General features: G+C 45.1%; 2 protein-coding genes across 2 annotated transcripts in view; one reads left to right on the forward strand and one right to left on the reverse strand.

The window, feature by feature from the left end:
* Nucleotides 1–5,341, reverse strand: part of LOC110742820 (extensin-like) — a 21,761-nt gene extending 16,420 nt beyond the window's left edge. Inside the window, exon 1 of the mRNA XM_021935813.2 lies at nt 4,671–5,341. Within this exon, the coding sequence (XP_021791505.2) occupies nt 4,671–5,341 (671 nt within the window). The remainder of the gene's footprint in view (nt 1–4,670) is intronic.
* The window catches only part of OGDH (oxoglutarate dehydrogenase), a 94,751-nt gene continuing 75,584 nt past the window's right edge, over nt 4,933–24,099 (forward strand). The window contains exons 1-3 of the mRNA XM_031665387.1: nt 4,933–4,954; nt 14,799–15,175; nt 20,240–20,488. Of these exons, the coding sequence (XP_031521247.1) occupies nt 15,146–15,175; nt 20,240–20,488 (279 nt within the window). The 5' untranslated portion in view covers nt 4,933–4,954; nt 14,799–15,145. The remainder of the gene's footprint in view (nt 4,955–14,798; nt 15,176–20,239; nt 20,489–24,099) is intronic.

A 24,099-nucleotide genomic window follows, 5' to 3' on the forward strand; every position in this document is an offset into this window, starting at 1 on the left:
TTTTTTTTTTTTTTTTTTTTTTTTTTTTTTTTTTTGAGACGGAGTCTGGCTCTGTCGCCCAGGCTGGAGTGCAGTGGCCGGATCTCAGCTCACTGCAAGCTCCGCCCCCCGGGTTTACGCCATTCTCCTGCCTCAGCCTCCCGAGTAGCTGGGACTACAGGCGCCCGCCGCCTCGCCCGGCTAGTTTTTTGTATTTTTTAGTAGAGACGGGGTTTCACCGTGTTCGCCAGGATGGTCTTGATCTCCTGACCTCGTGATCCACCCGTCTCGGCCTCCCAAAGTGCTGGGATTACAGGCTTGAGCCACCGCGCCCGGCCCGATAATAATTTTTTAAAAAATAGAGACAGTAAAAAAAAAAAATAGAGACATACCTGTAATCTCAACACTATGGGAGGCTGAGGCAGCAGGATCGCTTGAGGCCAGGACTTCGAGACCAGCTTGGGCAACACAGCAAGACCCTGTCTCTACAAAAAATAGAAAAAATTAGCCTAGCATGGTGGTGCGTGCCGGTTGTCCCAGCTACTCAGGAGCGTGAGCTGAGAGGATTGCTTTAAGCCCCGGAGGTTGAGGCTGCAGTGAGCTGTGATTGCACCACTGCACTACAAACTGACACCTTGTCTCAAAAACAAACAAACAAACAAACAAAAAAGGTGTGGTCACTGTGGGAATTTATCACTTCCTGAAAAAGCTAGACGGAATTCCCATATAACCCAGCAATTACACTCCCAGGTATACAGGCAAAAGGATTATAAACAGATGTAACCACAGGACCAGTTCAATCTGGTTCAGCTTTTTTTTTTTTTTTTTGAGATGGAGTTTTGTTCTTCTTGCCCAGGTTGGAGTGCAAAGGCGGGGTTTTGGCTCACTGCAACCTCCGGCTCCTGAGTTCGAGCGATTTTCCTGCCTCAGTCTCCCAAGCTGGGATTACAGGCACCCACCCTTGCGTGGCTAATTTTTTTGTGTTTTTAGTAGAGATGGGGTTTCACCCTGTTGGCCAGGCTCATCTTGAACTCCTGACCTCGGGTGATCCACCCACCTCAGTCTCCCCAAGTGCTGGGATTACAAGTGTGAGCCACCGCGCCCAGCCTGGTTCAACTTTTATCAGTAACAAAATGATGAGTTGTTTTTCAGTTATAATAGATCCCCAGGCTGCAAGTCATGTAACCTGAGCATGCCCAGATGAACCAAGCGTGCCTGATAACTGACCCTGGTGTCGGTGGGAACACAAAAGTCAACCATAGGCATGACTTAAGCACTTAAATGGAGAAATGGACACCAAATTAGGAAGCATGGGGCGTCCTGTTTTGCTGCAATATGAACTCAAAGATCCAGCATTGCCTCTTTGCATGACCCAAACAGATCATGCCTTGTTGTATTTTCCCATCTCCCTCATAGTTGCTCTTTGCCTATAAAACCTGCCCCCAGATTCCATCTCGGGGAGACAAATTTGAGTGTTGCCTCTGGTTTCCCTGCTGGTCGACCTTACAATAAAGCCTTTTCTCAAAAGCTGATGACATAGTATTGGCTTCTATGTGTGTCTAGCAGTGAGCCCATTGCTTGGTAACACAATTGGCTCAAACATTTATAAGCCAATGTTCATTGCAACATTATTCAAAATAGCAACAAAGCAGAAATAACCCAAGTGTTCATAAACAGATGAATGAATAAACAAAATGTGGTATATACATACAATGGAATATTATTCAGCCATAAAAAGAAATGAAGTTCTGGCCAGGTGTGGTGGCTCACGCCTGTAATCCCAGCACTTTGGGAAGTCGAGGTGGGTGGATCACTTGAGGTCCGGAGTTCAAGACCAGCCTGGCCAACATAGTGAAACCCAATTGCTACTAAAAATACAAAGAATTAACTGGGTGTGGTGGCAGGCGCCTATAATCCCAGTTACTTGGGAGACTGAGGCAGGAGAATTGCTTGAATCTAGGAGGCAGAGGTTGCAGTGAGCTGAGATGGCACACTGCACTCCAGCCTGGGCAACAAGGACAAAACACCATCTCTAAATAAATAAATAAATATAAAATAAGATAGCCAGGCATGGTGGAGCGTGCCTGTAGTCCCAGCTACTTGGAAGGCCCAGGCATCAGAATTACTTGAACCTGGGTGGCGCAGGCTGCAGTGAGCTGAGATGGTGCCACTGTCCTCCAGCCTGAAACTGAGGGAGATCGTGTCTCAAAAATAAAATAAAATAAAATAAAATAAAAAGAAATGAAGTTCTGGGCCAATGCTACAACATGGATAAACCTTGACAACCCCATGCTCAATGAAACAAGGTGGACACAAAAAGACATATACGGTATGATTCCACTGACATAAGGTAATTGAGTAACCAAATGTATAGAGACCATATAATAGAGGTTACCAAAGGAGAGCAGGACAGGAGGAGAGGGGGAAATAGGAAGTTATTGCTTAATGGTTACAGTTTCTGTTTCAGGTGATGAAAAAGTTTTGGAAATAGAGTGATGATGGTTGCACAATATTGTGAATGTAATTAATGCCACTGAATTATACACCTAAAAATAGTTAAAATGGCATTAAAAAAAAAATACAGTATCTTGCTCTCTGGTCCAGGCTGGAGTGCAGTGGTACAATCATAGCTCACTGCAGCCTCAATCTCTCAGGCTGAAGAGATCCTCCTCCTGCCTCAGCCTCCTACAACTAGCTGAGACTACAGGTGAGTGCCACTACACCTGGCTAATTTTCTTGATTTTTAGTAGAAATGAGATCTTGCTGTGCTCTCCAGGCTGATCTGGAACTCCTGAGCTCAAGTGATCATCCCGCCTCCACCTCCCAAAGTGCTGGGATTACAAGTGTGAGCCATTGCACCCAGCTGCAAATTTTTAGTACATAAATTTTTACCGTATTACAAAAAAAAAAAAAAGGAAAAAAGAATACTGAAGTTTATACCCTGGTCTCTTACCTTCTTCCAGTCTCTAGATCCTTGTCACATACATTAGCCTAAGTTTGTTCTATCATAAGCACTTATACGCCCCCTTTTTGGGTGTGTGTGTTTGTTTTTTGAGACGGAGTTTCTCGCTCTTGTTGCCCAGGTTGGAGTACAATGGCATGATCTCGGCTCACTGCACTCTCCACCTCCCGGGTTCTAGCGACTCTCCTGCCTCAGCCTCCTGAGTAGCTGGGATTACCAGCTACTGCGTCACCATGCCCAGCTAATTTTCGTATTTTTAGTAGAGATGGGGTTTCCCCATGTTGGTCAGGCTGGTCTCGAACTCCCAACCTTAGGTGATCCGCCCGTCTCCACCTCCCAAAGTGCTGGGATTACAGGTATGAGCCACCACACCCGGCCTATACTCCCCATTTAAAACACAAAAAAACACCTCTTTGACTTTTCCCTTTTGTAAGTCGCTTTAAGTCTATATCATACCCACCTGTGGGTGGCATAGCTTTGGTCTGAATACTGGCCCAATTGAGATATCTGTGTTCTCTATGGGACTATCGTGCTTGATGGATCGCTGTTCCTCGTCACCCCAATATCTGCTGCTGTGTGCCACATGACAAAATCCTTGTCTTGAAGTAGTTATCTTCTTGGGAAAATATATTCAGGAGAACATTCAAGACAGTCTGCAACAGCGTTTCCCTAATGTCAGTTATTTGGATGCTGCCTTCCTATACTAGTATCTACAATGGTTAACATCTTCTTTAAATAGAACCATTTATTGGAAAAAATTTTTAATGTAAATAAGAAAACCAGTATTACCTGCCACAAATAACAAAGATAAACTGTCCAAAATCATGAATACAAAGCAGTTTAAGGTCTAGCTTTATATAATAATATTGCCCACTGAAAGCTTTGAGCCTAAAGTCTGATCTCTGTCTAAAAGGGAAAGAAGAAAAAGTGAGGTTAAAGATATGAATATGAAATGAGGTTTTCTCCTGGCTGTAAGACCAAGTGCAAGGGACTTTCTCAATATGTGAGTGAATATAATTTGCGATATTATTTAATCAATTCTGAGATACTTTTCCCCCAATTTTATTACTTTTATTATTATTATTATTGAGACTGATTCTCACTCTGTCGCCCAGGCTGGAATGCAGTGACGCGATCTCGGCTCACTGTAACTTCTCCCTCCCGGGTTCTAGCTATTCTCCTGCCTCAGCCTCCCGAGTTGCTAGGATTACAGGCGCCCGCCACCACGCCCGGCCTTTTAAAATTTTTGGTAGAGACTGGGTTTTGCCCTGTTGGCCAGGCTGGTCTCGAACTCCTGACCTCAAGTGATCCGCCCGCTTCGGCCTCCCAAAGTGCTGGGATTACAGGCTTGAGCCACCGCGCCCGGTCTTTCCCCAAATTTTAATACTTTAAAATAGGGAACATCTTACAATCAACAGGTTGTGACAGGTTAATTAGCCGCGTTTTATCTTTGATAGGTAGCTCTAAAGTCAAGACAACTCGGGCAAGATCCCGGGCAAGATTCCAGCACTGCCTATTGTCATTTGTAGACCGGGGACAGGAATACCTATCTCACAGGCTGTTAGACACAATAGCGCCGGTGAAGCGCTTGTCACAAAGCCTGACCCAGGACAATCTCAAAAACGGAGATTCTGTTATTTAAATTGTTTATTTTTGTGCGCTAAGTTTCACATCAACCCGTCTCTTGATAGGTTCCTACCAGGCACTAGAGATATGTTTTAGAAATTACTTATGATCGTAGAAGCCGCTGGAAGTCCATACACTCAATCTCATCGCTCTAGCGCAGCAAACAGCTGCGCTCCCGCCGGCCCAAGCTTCCGCAACTGCGTAGTCGGCGCTGTGACGTCCGGCGCGGCTCTGTGACGTCACGAATCGGTTCACTGTAAGAGGGGAGGGCCTTCTTCTCCAGGGGAGGGCTACGTGTTGACGCCATACGCCAGGGCGGGGCCGAGAGTTTAGAGCCCCGGAGTGGGGTGTCGGCGCCTCATTCGGGTGGAGCTCAGCCGGAGACAGGTAACCTTGCGCTGTCGCTGCGCCCGTCTCGGTGCTGGGTAGCGCGGCGCTTGGCGGCCCGGGGTTGGAGATCGCGGTAAAGGGCGAGGCCGCCGCGCCCTTGGTGCTGCGGGTGCCGCGGTGACAGGGGAGTGGAGCTGGATGGAGTGGGGCTGACGGAGGGTGGTAGGAGGGACGGGACCTGATGGATGGCCGCGGTAGCCAATGGCGCCGCGGGGCCCGCCCGGCGGGCGGAGATTGGCGGGTACGAGCGCGCTCCGAGGTCGCGCGGGGCGCGGAGCGACGCGCCATTGGCGGTGGTAGAGCGAGGGGCGGGCGCGGCGGCGGATGTGAGGGAGAGGGCGGTGCGTCCGCAAGGGTGACCCCCAAGGTCGCCGCGGGCGTCATGTGGGCGGGCAGCTCTCCGGCGGCGTCCTTCCCGACCGGGACGCACTCTCCTTCCCGCCTGTGAGGACCGCGTCGCTTTGTCCGAAAGATAGTGTGGCCTGCTCGAGTCGCGTCGGAGCATCTAGCCTTGGGGTGGCCCTGGGTGGGACTGCCTGTTTAGATTACGGCGCAGACCTTGGCCCCGCCCCCACACCTGCTGCCCAAAGTTGGGACGAACAGATTGACTGAGATGAACCTTGTTTTCCGTAGAAACATCTTTCAAGCACCATTTTCCCTCGAAAATGTATCAGACCATGGATATGAGTTTTAACCTACTGAGATTTAATAGAAAACTTGCCGTGCCCTCGCCCTGACCCGAGTGCGTCCCACCTGCCATCCCCATCCCTTTGCCCAGAATATAGGACTTAGTGTTAGGGTTTCCTTGTGCCTTGTCTTGTACCCTGAGGCTGATTTCCAGGTACACTGCTCTGAACAGCTGGGTTTAGGATGGGTGGCATAGGATAAAGCCTTTTTGTATAAGGCAGCATTAGTTGCAACAAACTGTACTTTGCCGTGTAGACCTAGGAGAGTATATACCACTATTGTAGTTTTGTAAATTAGCTGAGGACTGGATCTTGGAAAGTTGAATAAAGGTCACTGTATGCTCATTTTTTGTTGTTGTTGTCTTGTTTTGTTTGAGATGGAGTCTCACCCTGTCGCCCAGGCTGGAGTGCTGTGGCACGATCTCGGCTCACTGCAACCTCTGCCTTCCTGGATTCAAGTGATTCTCCTGCCTCAGCCTCCCGAGTAGCTGGTATTACAGGCACGCGCCTGGCTAATTTTTGTATGTTTAGTAGAGATGGGTTTTCACCACCTTGGCTAGGTTGTTCTCGAACTCCTGACCTCTGGTGAGCCACCCGCCTTGGCCTCCAAGGTGCTGGGATTACAGGCGTGAGCCACTGCACCCGGCCCCTCATTATTTTTTTTTAAGCACACTTTTCACATTTCAGTTACTTTTTCAGTTTAAATAATATCTTTATTGGGATAAAATTCACATACCATGCAGTTCACCCATTTGACGTGCACAATTTCAGCCAGTCGTGGTGGGTCATGTTTGTAATCCCAGCACTTTGGGAGACTGTGGAAGGAATATCGATTGAGCTCAAGAGTTCAAGGAGACCACCCTTAGCAACCTAAGTGATACCCTGCATTTACAAAAAATAAAATTCTCAGGGTATGGTGGCATATACCTGTAGTCCCAACTACTCAGGAGGCTGAGGTTGGAGGATGGCATGAGCCAGGGGAGGTCCAAGCTGCAGTGAGCCATTATTGCACCACTACACTCCAGCCTGGGTGACACAGTGAGATCCTGTCTCAACAAAAAAAACAAACCGGGCGCAGTGGCTCACACCTATAATCCTAGCACTTTGGGAGGCCAAGACAGGTGGATCCCCTGAGGTCAGAAGTTTGAGACCAGCCTGGCCAACGTGGTGAAACCCCGTTTCTACTAAAAATACAAAAGTTAGCAGGGCGTGGTGGCGTGGGCCGGTAGTCTCAGCGGGAGGCTGAGGCAGGAGAATCACTTGAACACAGGAGGCAGAGGTTGCAGTAAACCGAGATCACGCCACTGCACTACAGCCTGGGTGACAAAGGGAGACTCCAGGTCAAAAAAAAAAAGGAAAGAGAAAACTACAGTATCATCTACTTTTTAGATTTTTAGGTAATTTTTATTTTGAGATCATTGTACAAATTATTGATAAATTTATTTTAAGAACAGTAAAATTTTAAGAAATTGTACATAAAAATTTATTCTATGCAGTCAAATAGTACAGAGAGATCCTGTGTTCCTTTCCCACTTCTCTAACATTGTGCAAAACTGTAGTAAATATCACAACCAGATGTTGACATTAGTAAAATTCAAGATACAGAATATTCCAATCATCACAAGGATCCCTTCCATTGCTTTTTTATAGCCACACCCACATCCCTCCCATTCCCAGTCTTTCAACTCCTGACAACCATTGATCTGTTCTCCATTTCCCTAATTTTGGCATATTAAGAATGCCAAATAAAGGGATTCATAGAGCCTTTTGGGATTGGTTTTTTCCACTCAGATTAATTCCCTGGAGAATCATCCAGGTTGTTGCGTGTACCAGTAGTTCATTCCTTGGCCAGGCACAGTGTCTCACGCCTGTAATCCCAGCAACTTTGGGAGGCTGAGGCAGGCAGATCGCTTGAGCCCAGAAGTTCAAGACCAGTCTGAGGAACATAGTGAGACCTCATCTCTACAAAAAAAAAAAAAATTAGCCAGATGCAGTGGTGCGTTCCTGTAATCCCAGCTACTCAGGAAGCTGAGGTGGGAGGATCGCTTGAGCCTGGGCTGTAGTGGCTGCAGTGAGCCAAGATCGCGTCACTGCACTCCAGCATGAGTGACAGAGTGAGAACCTGTCCCAAAAAAAAAAAAAAAAGAAAAGTACTTCATTCCTTTTTATTGAAGCTGGGCTATGGATGTCCCACCGTTGGTTTATTTATCCATTAAAAGACATCTTTACTGTTTCCATTCTGTGGCTATTACAAATAAAGCTGCTACAAACCTTCATGTACAGGTTTTTATGTGAACATGAATTGACATTTCTCCAAGATAAATGCCCAGGAATACAATCACTAAGTCATAAGTCGTAGTGCATGCTTAGTTATTAACAAACAGCCAAACTGTTTTCCAGAGAGATTGTACTATTTTGCATTCACACTGGCACTGTATGATCTTGTTTCTCCACATACTTGCCAGCGTTTGGTGATGTTACTTTTTTTATTATAGCCATTCCATAGATGTGTAGTAATGTCTCTTTGTGGTTGTAATGTGCATTTTTCTGATGGTTAATGATGTTGAACATCTTTTCATGTGCTTATTTGCCATCTGTCTATTCTCTCTTTTCTTGGAAAAGATAGGATCTTGCTATGTTGCCCAGGCTGGTCTTGAACTCCTGGGATAAACTGATCCTCCTGTCTTGGCCTCCCAAAGTGCTAGGATTTCAGGCATGAGCCACCATACCTGGCCCCTGTATACTCTTGGGTGAAATGTCTGTTCATATATTTTGTCCATTTTGTAATTAGATTGTTCAGTTTTTGTTAACTGTTGAGTTTTGAGAATTTCTAATGTATCCTAGATACCAGCGCTTTGTTGGATATGTAGTTTGCAGATATTTTCATCTTTGTTTGTTTGAGACGGAGTCTCGCTCTGTTGCCTAGGCTGGAGTGCAGCGGTGCGATCTTGGCTCACTGCAACCTCCGCCTCCTGGGTTCAAGCGATTCTTCTTTTTCAGCCTCCCAAGTAGCTGGGACTACAGCCACGTGCCACCACCCCCAGCTAATTTTTTTTGTATTTTTAGTAGAGACTGGCTTTTACTGTGTTAGCCAGGATGGTCTGGGTCTCCTGACCTCGTGATTGACACCCCCTCAGCCTCCCAAAGTGCTGGGATTACAGGCGTGAGCCACCACGCCAAGCCACCTTTCTTTATTATATTTATTTATTATTTTTGAGACAAGGTCTCACTCTGTCACCAGGCTAGAGTAGAGTGGCATAATCACAGCTCACTGCAGCTTCTACCTTCCAGGCTCAAGCAATCCTCCCATCTCAGCCTCCTGAGTAGCTGGGACTGCAGGCACGTGCCACCATGCCTGGCTGTTTTTTTTGTTTTGTTTTGTTTTTTTGAGATGGAGTCTCACTCTGTCGCCCAGGCTGGAGTGCAGTGGCGCGATCTCAGCTCACTACAACCTCCGCCTCCCGGGTTCAAGTGATTCTCCTGCCTCAGCCTCCTGAGTAGCTGGGACTGTAGGTGCGTGCCACCACGCCCAGCTAATTTTTTTGTGTTTTTAGTAGAGACAGGGTTTCACCATGTTAGCCAGGATGGTCTCGATCTCCTGACCTTGTGATCCACTCACCTCGGCCTCCCAAAGTGCTGGGATTACAGGTGTGAGCCACTGCGCCTGGCTTGTTTTTGTTTTTGTTTTTTGAGACAGTCTCACTTTGTCGCCCAGGCTGGAATGCAGTGTTGTGATCTCAGCTCACTGCAACCTCCACCTCCCAGATTCATGTTATTCTTGCACCTCAGCCTCCTGAGTAACTGGGACTATAGGTGCCTGCCACCACACCTGGCGAATTTTTATTTTTTTAGTTGAGATGGGGTTTCACCATGTTAGCCAGGCTGGTCTCAAACTCCTGACTTCAAGTCATCTGCCCGCATCTGCCTCCCAAAATGCTGGGATAACAGGTGTGAGCCACCGGGCCCAGCCACCTGTCTTTTTTTTTTTGTGGGGGGGGGACAGAGTCTCGCTTTGTTGCCCAGGCTGGAGTGCAGTGGTGCGATCTCGGCTCACTGCAAGCTCCGCCTCCCGGGTTCACGCCATTCTCCTGCCTCAGCCTCCTGAGTAGCTGGGACTACAGGCGCCCGCCACCGCGCCTGGCTAATATTTTTGTATTTTTAGTAGAGACGGGGTTTCACCGTGGTCTCGATCTCCTGACCTTGTGATCCGCCCGCCTCGGCCTCCCAAAGTACTGGGATTACAGGCATGAGCCACCGCGCCCGGCCCTGTCTTTTTTTTTTTTTTTTTTTTTTTTTTTAGGGAGGATGGAGTTTTGCTGTTGTTGTGCAAGCTGGAGTGCCATGGCATGATCTGAGCTCACTGCAACCTCCACCTCCCGGGTTCAAGTGATTCTCCTGCCTCAGCCTCCCAAATAGCTGGGATTACAGGCATGCGCTGCCACGCCCGGCTAATTTTGTATTTTTAGTTGAGACAGGGTTTCTCCATGTTGGTCAGGCTGGTCTCAAACTCCCAACCTGGGGTGAACCGCCCGCCTCAGCCTCCCAAAGTGCTGGGATTACAGGCATTTTTTTTTTCTTTTCTTTTCTTTTTTCTTTTCTTTTCTTGTATATAATGCACTATTTCTCTCTGGCTTCCTTCAAGGTTTTTTTTGTTGTTGTTGTTTTTGGGGGGGTTTGTATCGAGTTTTCTGAATTTGTTTATGATGTGTCTTGGTGTGCATTTATTTGGGTTTATTCTGCATGGGGTTCTTTATGCCTTTTTGCCAAATTTGGGAGATTTGTAGCCATTATTTCTTTGAATGTTTTTCCAGCCCCTTCTTCTGCCTTCGTCTGGGACTCCAATGACATAAATATTAGATCTTTTGTTATTTTCCTGAGGTCTTGTTCTGTCTTCAAGTTCAGTGATTTCCTCTGTCTTCTTTATTCTGCCATTTAACCCATGCTTAAGTTTTTTTTCTTTTGCTTAGTGCATTTTTCAGTTCTGAAATGTCTATTTTATTCTCTACATCTTCTCTTTGCTGAAACTTTTTCATTTGTTTCAAGCATGTTCATAGTTGCTCGTGGAAGCATTTTGAGGATGCCTCTTTTAGAATCTTTGTCAGATAGAATTCTAAGTCTGTGTCATCTTGGTATTGGTGTCTGTAGATTGTCTTTTTTTGTTTTTTTTTTTTTGAGACGAAGTTTCTCTCCGTCACCCAGGCTGGAGGAGTGCAGTGGCACAGTCTCAACTCACTGCAAACTCCCGGGTTCAAGAGATTCTCCTGCCTCAGCCTTCCAAGTAGCTGGGATTACAGGCGTGTGCCACCATGCCAGGCTAATTTTTGTGTTTTTGTAAAGATGGGGCTTCACCATGTTGGCCAGGCTGGTCTTGAATTCCTGACCTCGAGTAATAACACCCACCTCAGCCTCCTGAAGTGCTGGGATTACAGCTGTGAGCCACCACCCCCAGCCAAGATGATCCTGGCCCTTGATGTAAAGAGTGATCTTTGACTTACAACCTGGACATTCTGGGTGTTATGTTATGGACTCTTGATCTTGTTTAAATCTCTAAGTAATGCAGGCTTCCTCTGCTGGGGCAGGGAGGGGCTACTTCCTCATTGTTGCTGGGTAGGGTGTCTGGGGGAAGGGATTCCTTGTTACTGCTGTATGGCTGTAAGAGTTCCCCATTAGGCCTTGGTGATATCACTCTGCCTGGGAAGGGAGGGGTGCTGCTTCATTACTGCTGGATGGGATTGAAATCCAGACTCCCTGCCTGGTCTCCACTGACTTATCAGGGAGTGAGTTGCGGAGGACTCATTACTCACCAGGTGGGGATGAAAGTCCCTGATCTCTATTCTGACATCAGCTGAGTGGAGTGAGGAAGTTTCCTGTGGAGTTTGGCTGCAGTAGAGCAATTGTTCTTTAAAACTTTAAAAGTGTTCCATCTTGCTGCTCTTTTCCTGGTCCTTTGGCTAGAGAGAACAGGTTTCTGTTTGTAGTTTTGTTTGTCTATACCTATTGGCATTTCTGGATTGTAGGCTTCTCCAGTACCTAGGTCTGAGACATATGAAGCAAAAAGAAAATCAAGGACTCAGTGCTCGGCCAGGTGTGGTGGCTCATACCTATAATCGTAGCATTTTGGGAGTCCAAGATGGGCGGATCACTTGAGGTCAGGAGTTTGAGGCCACCTTGGCCAACATGGGGAAACTGTCTCTATAAAAAATACAAAAATTAGCCACGCATGGTCATGTGTGCCTGTGGTAGTCTCGGCTACTTGGGGGACTAAGGTAGGAGAATTATTTGAGCCCGGGAGGTCCAGGCTGCAGTGAGCCGAGATCACGCCACTACACTCTAGCCTGGGCAACAGAGCAAGACCCTGATAAAAACAACAACAACAACAACAAAAAACTCAATCTTCTTTCCTTGGGTCCTCTGGTTCCTAGCCAGTCTGCTTCCTTCTCTCCACCCTTCAGAGTCTTGTTTTGTCTTAAATGTAGTACCTCGTGGTTTTAGCTCTATTTAGCAGGAAACAGACCTTTTATATATGCTTTAATGAGATGTTGAAAAATTGTCCTGCTTTCCATAAAGATTTAACATCAATACCTTTTAAAAGTGCCTATTTATGTACACCCTCCCCTATCAACCTATTTATACCACTTCAGTCATGGGCATCTCTAATGCCATGGGACCACGTCTCGGGGAAGGGGCAGAACAGTCTTCAGACCTATATACTGAAGCATACTCAGGGATCTGATCAGAGAGGTGTCAGTCACTACCAGTGGTGACGGCCCATGATTGGTGAGCTAGAAAAGCTTCTGTGCTAAATGATGGAGACAGCCTACTAATGTTTTGGAAGTTACCAGTTGACCACCACTCCAAATTAGCTAATGTTTAGGTTTAAATATCTTGGAAACTTGAACTTTTTTTTTTTTTTTTTTTTGAGGCAGAGTCTTGGTCTGTCGCCCAGGCTGGAGTGCAGTGGCGCGATCTCAGCTCACTACAAGTTCCGCCTCCTGGGTTCACGCCATTCTCCTGCCTCAGCCTCCTGAGTAGCTGGGACTACAGGTGCCTGCCACCACACCCGGCTAATTTTTTGTATTTTTAGTAGAGATGGGGTTTCATCGTGTTAGCCAGGATGGTCTCGATCTGCTGACCTCGTGATTCGCCCGTCTCGGCCTTCCAAAGTGCTGGGATTACAGGCGTGAGCCACCGTGCCCGGCCAGAAACTGAAACTTTTTATATCACTAGTTTGCCTTTTCTTTTCTGCACACTCTCTCTCTCTCTCTCTCTCTATAGAGAGAGAGAGAGAGAGAGTTTTTTTTTTTTTTGAGACGGAGTCTCACTCTGTCGTCCAGGCTGGAGTGCAGTAGCGAGATCTCAGCTCACTGCCGCCTCCACCTCCCAGGTTAAAGCGATTCTCCTACCTCAGCTTCCCAGGTAGCTGGGACTACAGGCACCCGCCACCATGCGACGCAACTCATTTTTCTGTAGTTTTAGTAGAGGCGGGGTTTCACCATGTTGGCCAGGCTGGTCTCAAACTCCTAATCTCAGGTGATCCACCCACCTTGACCTCCCAAAGTACTGGGATTACAGGCATGAGCTACTATACCCAACCATTTCTTTAGTCATAGATATATCTTCAAGTTTTCAAAGTGCTTTCATATTTGTGTTACAGTTACAAAAAGACATTATGAGGAGGTTAGGAGTAATTACTGTCTCTACTTTATGGCCCAGGAAAGCTCACATGGTGACTTGGTGTCAGGAGGCCTCTGTACTTGCAGGCTCAGTAATTGTTTCCACTAGCAACCGAAAAAAACTTTACAGTTTAAAAGTAATCCTCACTACTTCCCTTTCCCTCAGCTTTTGTGTAATGAGGTGTCACTAGTGAAAGATACTAAATTCTTTGAGATTCTCAGCCAATAAGGGAGAATTGATAGCTGTACTCTGTATATGAGTTCTTTGTATTACTACTAAAAAATAATTGCAGGCATGAGATAACAGCCATAGGTTTGTAGCAAATGTTGTGTTCATGATTCATCAGAAAGATTGAGTCCGAAACTGAAAAAAAGAAAGTGGATGAGTTGTCCTTTAAAATGGTTGCCAGCTAACACTCATAGGGTATAAGGATCATATAATGATGTGTCGTTTTTTTTCTCTCAAAGACTCATTTGCTGAGAAACAGCAGACTGTTTTTGCTCGGTCTTGCCTTTTTAATTACCCCTCTACCTAGCCAACGTCATATTGATAGGCGTCAGTAGTCGGTTTATTTCCCTCATTCTTTGTGCCCTGGGATAGGGTGCCTCCTGCCCAACTGGGGAAATTCAAGGCATAGACCTCAAAGGCTTCGTGTTTCAGACAGAACCCTATTTAAGTATATCATTTCCTAAGGGCAGGGCATTTAACACCTGAAAACTAATTTTCCTTTGGTTTTTACTTTTTTTCTTTTTACAACTTACTTTTCCCAAATGTATGTGTTTATTCTTGTATCTTGAAATTAATGAATTACAACTTGTATCATTTTCATGTGCAGTGATAAGTTCAGTTACATTTTTTCTTACACATTTAAAAAAATAACTTTATTGAGACGTAATTCACATACCATACAATTCACTCATTTAAATTGTAAGGCGAATGTTTTTCAGTATATTAGAGGATTGTGACACCATCAATACAATCTAGTTTTAGAGCATTTTCATCCTTTCCTCCCAAAAAGAAAGCCCTGTATCCACTGAGTCACTCCTCATCCTCCTCTCATTCCTCTGCCCCAGCCCCGGGCAACCACTAATCTACTTTCTCTCTGTATAGATTTGTCTATTCTGGAATGTGATATTATTATAGGTATATAGGTTTTTGTCCATGATTCCTGGTTATAACTGCCATAGCTCTTGTTATTTCCTAAGTGACTAAAATAAGCTTGTATTTTGTTAAAGTATTTATCCTTGGTTCCTGAAGTAGCTTCCAAACAGCTTCAGAGTGATAAAGGTGAAAGACAGTCTTTCGTTATAATGTTGGGGTGCTTTAGGCCCCAGAAGCAGGCCTGTGGCACTCCTTTCACCTGCTGCTTTTTCTCCCCGAGGGAGGCCATAGAAACTAAAAATATACTCTAATATTTCTCCACTGTTCTGTCTTGGAGCCGGCCATAAAGAAATTCTCTGACCTACCTTGTCTGATTGTAGGTCACAAGACACCCACTTCAGGAGTCCTGCCTCACACGCACAGGAAGGAATCCTGCACAGAGAGACCAAGAAGAATCTGAACAAACAGGCCTGGCTGGGTTTCCCCACTCAGTCTGTTGGTATTAGATCATACCCTTTTTGTCTGATCACATATCTACGTGGTTATCTATGCTTCAGTCATGTGTATCCAAAGAAGTCTCCATAAAAGGCCCAAGATGATGGGGTACAGAGAGCTTCTGGATAGCTGAACATGTGGAGACTCCTGGAGGGTGGCATGCCTGGGGAGGGTATGGAAACTCCATACCCTATCCTACACCTTGACCTGTGCAACTCTTAATCCACATCCTATGTTATATTCTTTGAAAAAAACAGTAGATGTAAGTAAGTGTTTCCCTGAGTTCTTAGAAATTTATTGAACCAAAGGAGGGGGTCATGGGATCTCCAGTTTCTAGCTGGTTGGCCAGAAGTACAAGTAAGACAACTGGGGGCTTGCTATTACATCGAAAATAGGGGGCAGCCTTGTGAGATTGAGCTCTTGACCTGTGGTATCTGATGCCATCTCCAGGTAGGTAGCAGCAGACTTGAATTGCTTATTGGTAGGGAGAATTCCTCATACATTTAGTCACAGAAATCTTCTGTGGTGATTGTTGTATGAGAGCAGAGGAATAGACTCATAATGTCTTTTGCATCTGCTTCTTTTTACTGAGCATAACGTTTTCAGGGTTCCGCCAGGTGGAGCATGCGCCAGCACTTCCTTAGTTTTCATTGCAGAATGCTATTATATTCTCTAGATATAACACGTTTTGCTTATCCATTCATCAGTGATGGACATTTGAGTTGTTTCTACTATTTGACTTTTACCAATAATGCTGCTATGGGTATTTGTGTACAAGTTGTTTGTGGACGTACATTTTCATTTATCTTGATTATATATCTAGGAGTGGAATTGCTGAGTTATATGGTAACTTTATGTGTTTATTGGCTATTAGTATATCTTATTTGGAGAAATGTCTATTCAAATCCTTTGCCTACTTTTTGATGGAGTTGTTTTTTTACTGTTGCATTACAAGAGTTCTTTATATATTCTGTATGTAAGTTCCTTATCAGATAATTGCAAATATTTTCTCCCATCTATGTCATTTCTTTCTTAATAAGTTATTTGAAGCACAAAAGTTTTTTATTTTTTATTTTTTTGCTTATTTTGAGACAGAGTCTCATTCTGTCAACCAGGCTGGAGTGTGGTGGGGCGATCTCAGCTCACTGCAACCTCTGCCTCTTGGGTTCAAGGGATTCTCCTGCCTCAGCCTCCCAAGCAGCTGGGACTACAGGCATGTATGACCACGCCCAGCTAATTTTTGTATTTTTAGTAGAAATGGGGTTTTGCCATGTTGGCTAGGCTGGTCTCGAATTCCTGACCTCAAGTTATCCACCTGCCTCAGCCTCCTAAAGTGCTGAGATTACAGGCGTGAGCTACCGCTCCTGGCCAAATTTTTTATTTTGATGAAATCCAATTTGTGGGTTTTATTTTGTTGTTTATACTGGTGGTGTCATAACTAAGAATCCATTGCTTGAACCAAGGTCACAAAGATTTACTTCATGGAAGTTATAAAACTTCTAAGTATCTTACAGTTTTATCTCTTACACTCAGGACTTTGATCAATTTTGAATTTTGTATATGACTGTGTGACTTCATTCTTCTTTACACGTGGAGCTCTAGTTGTCCCAGCACCTTCATTTGAAAAGACTGTTCTTTTCCTCACCGAATGGAGTTGGCACCCATTTAAATAGAAATATTCTTTTAAACCAAGTTTGTCCAACCTCCAGCCCATGGGCCACATGTGGCCCAGGACAGTTTTGAATGTGGCCCAACACAAGTTCGCAAACTTTGTTAAAACATTATGGATGTTTTTGCAATTTTTTTTTTTGTAAGCTCATCAGTTGTCGTTAGTGTTAGTGTATTTTATGTGTGGCCCAAGACAATTCTTCCAGTGTTGCCCAGGGAAGCCAAAATATTGGACATTCCTGTTTTAAACCAAAATTCAAAACACTTAGATATTTTGGACAGCTCAGAGGCGCTTTCAGAAAAAGCGTTTTAAACAATTGAATGTCTCTACCAAATAACGTACTATTCTTAAAGTTGACTTAGTATCAGTTACAGAATTCTAAGTTGAATTTCAAGACCTAATGTTGACTGGCCTGCAGTTTTCCTTCTTCTTGTATTTAATATATTTTGTTTGTTTTTTATTTTTTTAGAGATAGGGTCTCGCTCTGTCACCCAGGCTGGAGTGGAGTGGCACAATCATAGCTCACTGAAGCCTTGACCTCCTGGGCTCAGGCGATCCTTCCACCTCATCCTCCTGGGTAGCTGGGACTACAGACATGTGCCACCATACCCTGATAGCTTTTAAATTTTTTGTGGAGACGTGGTTTCACTACCAGGCTGGTCTCAAACTCCTGGCCTCAAACAGTCCTTAAGCCTTGACATCCCAAAGGGCTAGGATTATAGGCATGAACCACTGTGCTTGGCTTTTAGTATCTTCTTATGCCATTTTATGTAGGAGAGAAAGGTGAAGAATGGGTATTTACCAGAATTGGAAATTTGCGTTAGTGTTGGCTCTGTGGGTCTGTCAGTGTGGACAGCAAACAGCTGTCCTGGCTGTTCCTGGGTGGAGTTGGGGATGTTGAGCCATCTGCTGAAAGGCACCTCTTCCCATGAGTCATCTTAAAGAAAGTTTAAAAATCTCAGCTGGGCATGATGGCTCATGCCTATAATATCAGCACTTTGGGAGGCCGAGGCAGGCAGATCACGAGGTCAGGAGTTTGAGACCAGCCTGGCCAACATAGTGAAACCCTGTCTCTACTAAAAATACAAAAATTCGCCAGGTATGGTAGCACGCACCTGTAGTCCTAGCTACTCGGGAGGCTGAGGCAGGGGAATTGCTTGAACCCGGGATGGGGAGGTTGCAGTGAGCCGAGATCATGCCACTGTACTCCAGCCTGGACTACAGAGCGAGACTCCATATCAAAAAAAAAAAGTCTAGCTGTCCTGGCAGCTCTGCTGGGCAGCACCTAACTGTTTGTCAGATTCAGTGATTGCGGATAGCAAAATGTCATGATTTACTTAAACAGGATCATGTTGAAGGGGGCACTTTGGGAAGAACAGATGAAATGGGTGTTTTACAGTTGTCAGTTCGGTGCCTGTTAATTGGGCTGTTGCAGCAACTGAATACTGATAGTTAATGAGGTGATGCTATTGTTTTCTGGGAGAAACCCAACCCAGAGGCAATTGGGTGTTTAATGTTGCCTAGATAATGACATTAAAGGAAAAAAATGAACATTTTCCTTTGAGCCTGAGAAATAAAAAATAAAAAAAATAGCATAAAACGAAGCAACAGTAGTATTTTTGCTGTCAATGTTAGGGCTCTTTGTTTCCCTTAAATATATCAGTGGAAAAAGTTGGAGTGTAGTTGGAGGTAGGAAGAACTACTGAATTAACTTAAAACTTTTGATTTCTAAAGTAAAAACCCAGGAGTAAAGATTGCATTCCCTAATTATATCCAGAATATATTGCTTGTTTACCTTTAATTTGTAAGGTGCAAGTTTTTGTTTGTGTTGTTTGTTTTTAAAGAATATGTTCTGCTGTTTCCTCTTGCTGACCTATCTCTTCTCAGTGGAGCAGGCCAGAGGTGAATGCAGGGCACTCTGAGCCCTCTCTCGGTGTCCCTAATGTGTATCCTGAGCATATTTGGGCCAAGAGGAAGTTTCCAATAAATAATATAGAAGATATTTTGTGTAACAATTCACGCTATGTTTCAGAGCTTGGATTTCCTTCGGGTAGGTGTGGACACGGGGTATAGTTCCAACTTTACAACCCGGGCGCCTGCTTTGAGACAAATTCATGAGCAACCATGTAGGCCAGCAAGCACCTTTTTTCCCACAGGCAGCGTCCTTGTGAACTTTCCTCTTGGATCCTGACTCTGCTGCTAGTAGCCTGTGACCTTGGATGAAATGTAAGGGAATGGAATCTGAAGCTATCTGTAAAGTGAAAGAGCTGATGCCTGCCTTACAGGGAACCTCTGGGTTTATGCATGAGTCAGATGTGTGGAGTTACTCACCATGGAGGACTCAGGGCAGGCAGGCATTATTGAACTGCTCCATGTGCTCTTTTCAATCTTTGCAGGGCCCACCCATGTCTCCCTTGCTCAGACCTGGCTCCCCATGGCTTATGAAAGGGGGCTGAGTGCAGGAGGTGGCGGGTGGGACACTGGACATCCCTCTGTGGCCTTTCCTTACCCTTCCTAGTACCATGAGATTCTGGCTCTTCCCATTTCTGTTTCTGCCTATGGGTCCTGCCACATGCAGTGCCTCCTCTTCCCTCCTCCCCATCCATGTCCTTTTACCCTGAGACACACCCACCTGGAAGGAGCCCGTCCTCTTACAGGTCTGCTGGCATATTCCGCGCCTCTAAAGTACTCAGTAATTCCTCTGCAATCTTTTGTGTGTTGTTTTCCCTCTGCTCAAGGGTGAAGTGAGAGTAAGGAAAGTATTTTTCTAATTTCTTTGTATGTTCCGTAATATCGTAAGTACAGCAGGTACTCAGTAGTTTCTGGACAGATTAGAAATGTTTTTCTTATTCTAATTAATCCTAATTCTAAATTAATTAATCCTTGTTGCCTTTTTTCTAATTGTTTTATATATATATAATATGTAAATTTAAAGAACATGGTATGTTTATCATCTCAGCCCTTAAACTAGATTTAATTTTATTTATTTATTTTTTTTTGAGACAGAGTCTCACTCTGTTGCCAGGCTGGAGTACTGTGGTGCAATCTTGGTTCACTGCAGCCTCCGCCTACCAGGTTCAAGCAATTTTCCTGCCTCAGCCTCCCAAGTAGCTGGGTCTACAGGCACGCACCACCACACCCAGTATTTGTATTTTTAGTAGAGATGTAGTTTCATCATGTTGGCCAGAATGGTCTCGATCTCCTGACCTCATGATCCACCCGCCTCGGCCTCCCAAAGTGCTGGGATTACAAGCGTGAGCCACTGAGTCTGGCCAAGATTTAAATTTTTAAGTGAAGATGGTAATATCTGCAACTGTACACTAACCTTCCTTGGACTAGCACAGGCATCCTGTGTTAGTAGGTGCAAGAGAGTGTGTGAGTTTCACACAGTCACGGCTCTGTTGTGCTCTCAGGCACATGAACTGGTGGCACTGAGCAGGTAGTATTCTTGTGAATGTATTTATATGCCAGGGTCTTTCTCCTCAACAGTTAAGAGTTGAACAAGTTTTGGTTTTTTGTTTTTTGTTTTTTTCTAGTAGCTTTTTAAAAAAAATTATCCTTTCTCTAGAGCATCAGGATCTGGTAGCCTTGTCTCTTAAATGCTCATTTTTAAAATCTTTCTTTCTTTTCTTTTTTTTTTTTTTTTTTTAAATACAGGCAGTTGTGAAAAACTTCAGGACAAAAATGTTTCATTTAAGGACTTGTGCTGCTAAGTTGAGGCCGTTGACGGCTTCCCAGACTGTTAAGACATTTTCACAAAACAGACCAGCAGCAGCTAGGACATTTCAACAGATTCGGTGCTATTCTGCACCCGTTGCTGCTGAGCCCTTTCTCAGTGGGACTAGTTCGAACTATGTGGAGGAGATGTACTGTGCTTGGCTGGAAAACCCCAAAAGTGTACATAAGGTAAGGCTCGCAGGGCCGTGGGTCTACCTCATGTTGGTGCGTTGGCCTGTTCCTGACTGGTCACCAGGTAAGTGTGTGTGTCCTGAGGAGTCAGCGGGCAGGCAGGCAACTGAAGCGCGGTACCAACCACCACATCTGTATCAGACCCAGCATGGCCCCAGCAGAAGCCATGGTCCCTGGATTGGCGTCCAGCGGTAGACACTGCACTTAACTCTGCGAGGATGTGAAGAAGCATGTGTGTGACCCTCCAGAATCGCCACAAGGGCTGCTTCAGGATGAAGCCTCTGAAGAAAGAAGAAAGAAAGAAAAAGAATGTGTGTGGAAAAGAGCAGGACCTTAGGAAGCTCCTCCATTCTGTCTGGAGAGGATACTTTCATATGTAACATGCCTTAGTCACCTCATGTAATTTCTGTATGAATGGCCTTTTAGATTATTATGTTCCTATTTTTTTCCTGTTTGTTTCTAACTTCTCTGTATTACATATAAGGGCATTTTCTAAACTTTTCACCACATGATTGCTGATGTAAGTCATGTCTTGTTTTTTTTGTTTGTTTTGTTTTTGTTTTTGTTTGTTTTGTTTTGTTTGAGACAGAGTCCTGCTGTTGTCCAGGGTGGAGTGTAGTGGATCTTGACTTGCTGCAACCTCTGCCTCCTGGGTTCAAGAGATTCTTGTGCCTCAGCCTCCCAAGTAGCTGGGACTACAGGCACACGTCACCATGCCTGACTAGTTTTTGTATTTTTAGTATATACGGGATTTTACTCTCTTGGCCAGGCTGGTCTCGAACCCCTGGCCTTAAGTGGTCCACCCATCTTGACCTCCCAAAGTACTGGGATTACAGGCATGATCCACCACGCCTGGCCAAGTCATGCCTTGTGACAGAATTCCTTTATTCTATTTTGAGCCAATGAATATTTATAGGTTTTGCTAACCATTCCTTGATTTTCAGGGAAAGCAGCCAGCCTCCTGAAGGAATTGGGAAAGCAGCATAGTATAGTAATAAGAGGGTGGGTCCCAGCGTTTCCAAGCTCCTGTGCGTCATCTGTAAGAGGTTGGGAGAATGAAAGGAGGTAGCATGAGCAAGACACTCAGCTCGGAGGCCGTGCCTAGCCAATATTGCTTATCTTCACTGTGAATTTGGCTTTTTTTCCTACTCTTGAATCTTGGGGGCTTATCGCCAAAAGGTAGTTTGCTTCCACTGGGCTTCTGCTAACAAGCTTTCCCTTTAAGTATTAGTGACACCTAGGAATTGTTTTTTTTTTAATTTAGCTGGGTGTGGTGGCACATGCCTGCAGTTCCAGCTACTCCACAGGCCGAGGCGGGAGGATTGCTGAAGCCCAGGAATTCGAGGTTACGGTGCGCTATGATGGTGCCACTGCACTCCATCCTGGGCAACAGAGGGAGACCCAGTCTCTAAAATTAAAAAAAAAAAAAAAGGTGCAGGGGAGCGTATATTCCCGTGACTGCTGGGCCACCAGGCCCCATTTTTTCAGGAATGCCGCTTTGTCTCAGCCTTATTGCCCAGCAGTGGTGGGACTCTAACCCAATCCTTCCCTGTTTCCATGGCAACCTAGGAGCAGCATTGCTTCCTGGGCAAGGTGAGACCTGGTTTTCTGTAAGAAATCTGTAGTTTATTTCCCTAGTCTGTAAACAAATTACCCAAAAGAAGTGCTGTGTGAAACTGGCCCCTGCTTTTAATGTCATGGATGTTACTGAAGACTGTGGTTGCAGATTGTGGCAGATTTCACACACACACACACACACACACAGACACACACACACACGACTACAGCTGTAGATTATATCTAGAATAAAACTGAACCCTGAGGTTTCAGAATCAAGGACTGTTATGTGCACAGGCCTATTTTACCTTCCTTTTCTCAAACATAACCTTTTCTTGGAACCAACCAAGTTGTTTTCAGTGATGTTAGGATTTGGAGTCAGTAGCTCCTAAATGACAGTGCCTAGTGTCTGAAAGGTGAAGAGCACCTGGCTGAGACTGCATGTCCTTGTGAAGGTTTGGTCCTCAATGATTCGTGGGTAAGAGGTGCACTCTGTGAGCGGTGTGGCCACAGTGCTGTGGACACTGGGCCTGCTGCCATCATAGCTGCTCCTGCTGGAAGCCTTTGAAGATGGTTTTTGTAGGGGCATGCTGGCTTTATGTCTTTATGCCTGTTTCTGTTGCCAGGAATCTCCAGGGGGCACCGTGTGGTACTCACATGCATGCTCTACTCCTCCCTGCTTGTAGAGGGGAGGGGACAGGATGGTTAAATCAGTGGGCGTGCCCTCCAGCAATCCCGGTTGTCATCTGGCAGGGACTTCTTCACTCCTCTGCTGTCCCAGACGACAAGGTGGGTCCTCTTTAAGTTGAATTAGGCCCAGTATGTGGTGTGTGCATGTTTTTCTTTCTTTTTTTTTCCTTTTTTTTTTTTTTTTTTTTTGATACAGAGTCTCACTCTGTCACTCAGGCTGGAGGGCAGTGGTGCGATCTCGGCTCACTGCAACCTCTGCCTCCCAGGCTCAAGTGATTCTCCTGCCTTTAGCCTCCTGAGTAGCTGAGATTACAGGCCTGTGCCACCACGCCTGGCTAATTTTTGTATTTTTAATAGAGACGGGATTTCACCATGTTAGTCAGGCTGGTCTTGAACTGCTGACCTCATGATCCACCTGCCTTGGCCTCCCAAAGTGCAGGCGTGAACCACAGAGCCTGGCTGTGTGCATGTTTTTCAAGGGAGATAATCCATAACTTCTGTCCAATTTTCAAAGCATCTGTCACCCATGAAAGGTTAGGATCCATAGCCTTAGAGCTATTTTACTTTATTTGTGCTCTTATTTTAGAACACATAGATTAAATAGAGATAATAATTGTTTAAATAGAGATAATACAATTAGAAGTGCTGTAGGATTTAGATAGATCATCTATCTCATCTTCTGCTTAGACATCAGAAATGTCCTGAGGTCAGATTCTGTACTTATTTTCAGAGAGCTTAACGGGGCCTGCAAGGACTAAACTCATATACAGCAGAAAAGGAACAAACTCAACATCTTCCCCTCCTGCCCTTTGGCACACTTTCCCTTTGTTATTTTTATTTTTATTTATTTTATTTATTTATTTGTTTTTTTTGAGACGGAGTCTCACTCAGCCCAGCCTGCACTCACGCCCAGACTGGAGTACAGTGAGGTGATCTCTGCTCACTGCAGCCTCCACCTCCTGTTTCAAGTGATTCTCGTGCCTCAGTCTCCCGAGTAGCCGAGATTACAGATACATGCCACCACACCTGGCTAATTTTTGTATTTTAGTAGAGACGGGGTTTCACCATGTTGGCCAGGCTGGTCTCAAACTCCTGACCTCAATCAGTCTGCCCACCTCTGCCTCCCAAAGTGCTGGGATTACAGGTGTGAGCCACTGCACCCAGCCCCATTGTTACTTTTACATCTGTGTTACAGTGTTTCTAAGCATACATAGCAGTAGAGAGAAGAGTAGATGATAAACCTTATGAGGAGACTGGTCACGCAGCTTCAACAGCTGTCTACCTTTTGCAGGTATTTTAAAAATCTGTTCCTTACCCCAGTGACTTTTTTATTTGTTGGTTTGTTTGGGGTTTGAGGAGTA

Source organism: Papio anubis, chromosome 4 (assembly GCF_008728515.1).
Source record: "Papio anubis isolate 15944 chromosome 4, Panubis1.0, whole genome shotgun sequence".
In the NCBI taxonomy this organism is placed as follows: Eukaryota; Metazoa; Chordata; class Mammalia; order Primates; family Cercopithecidae; genus Papio; species Papio anubis.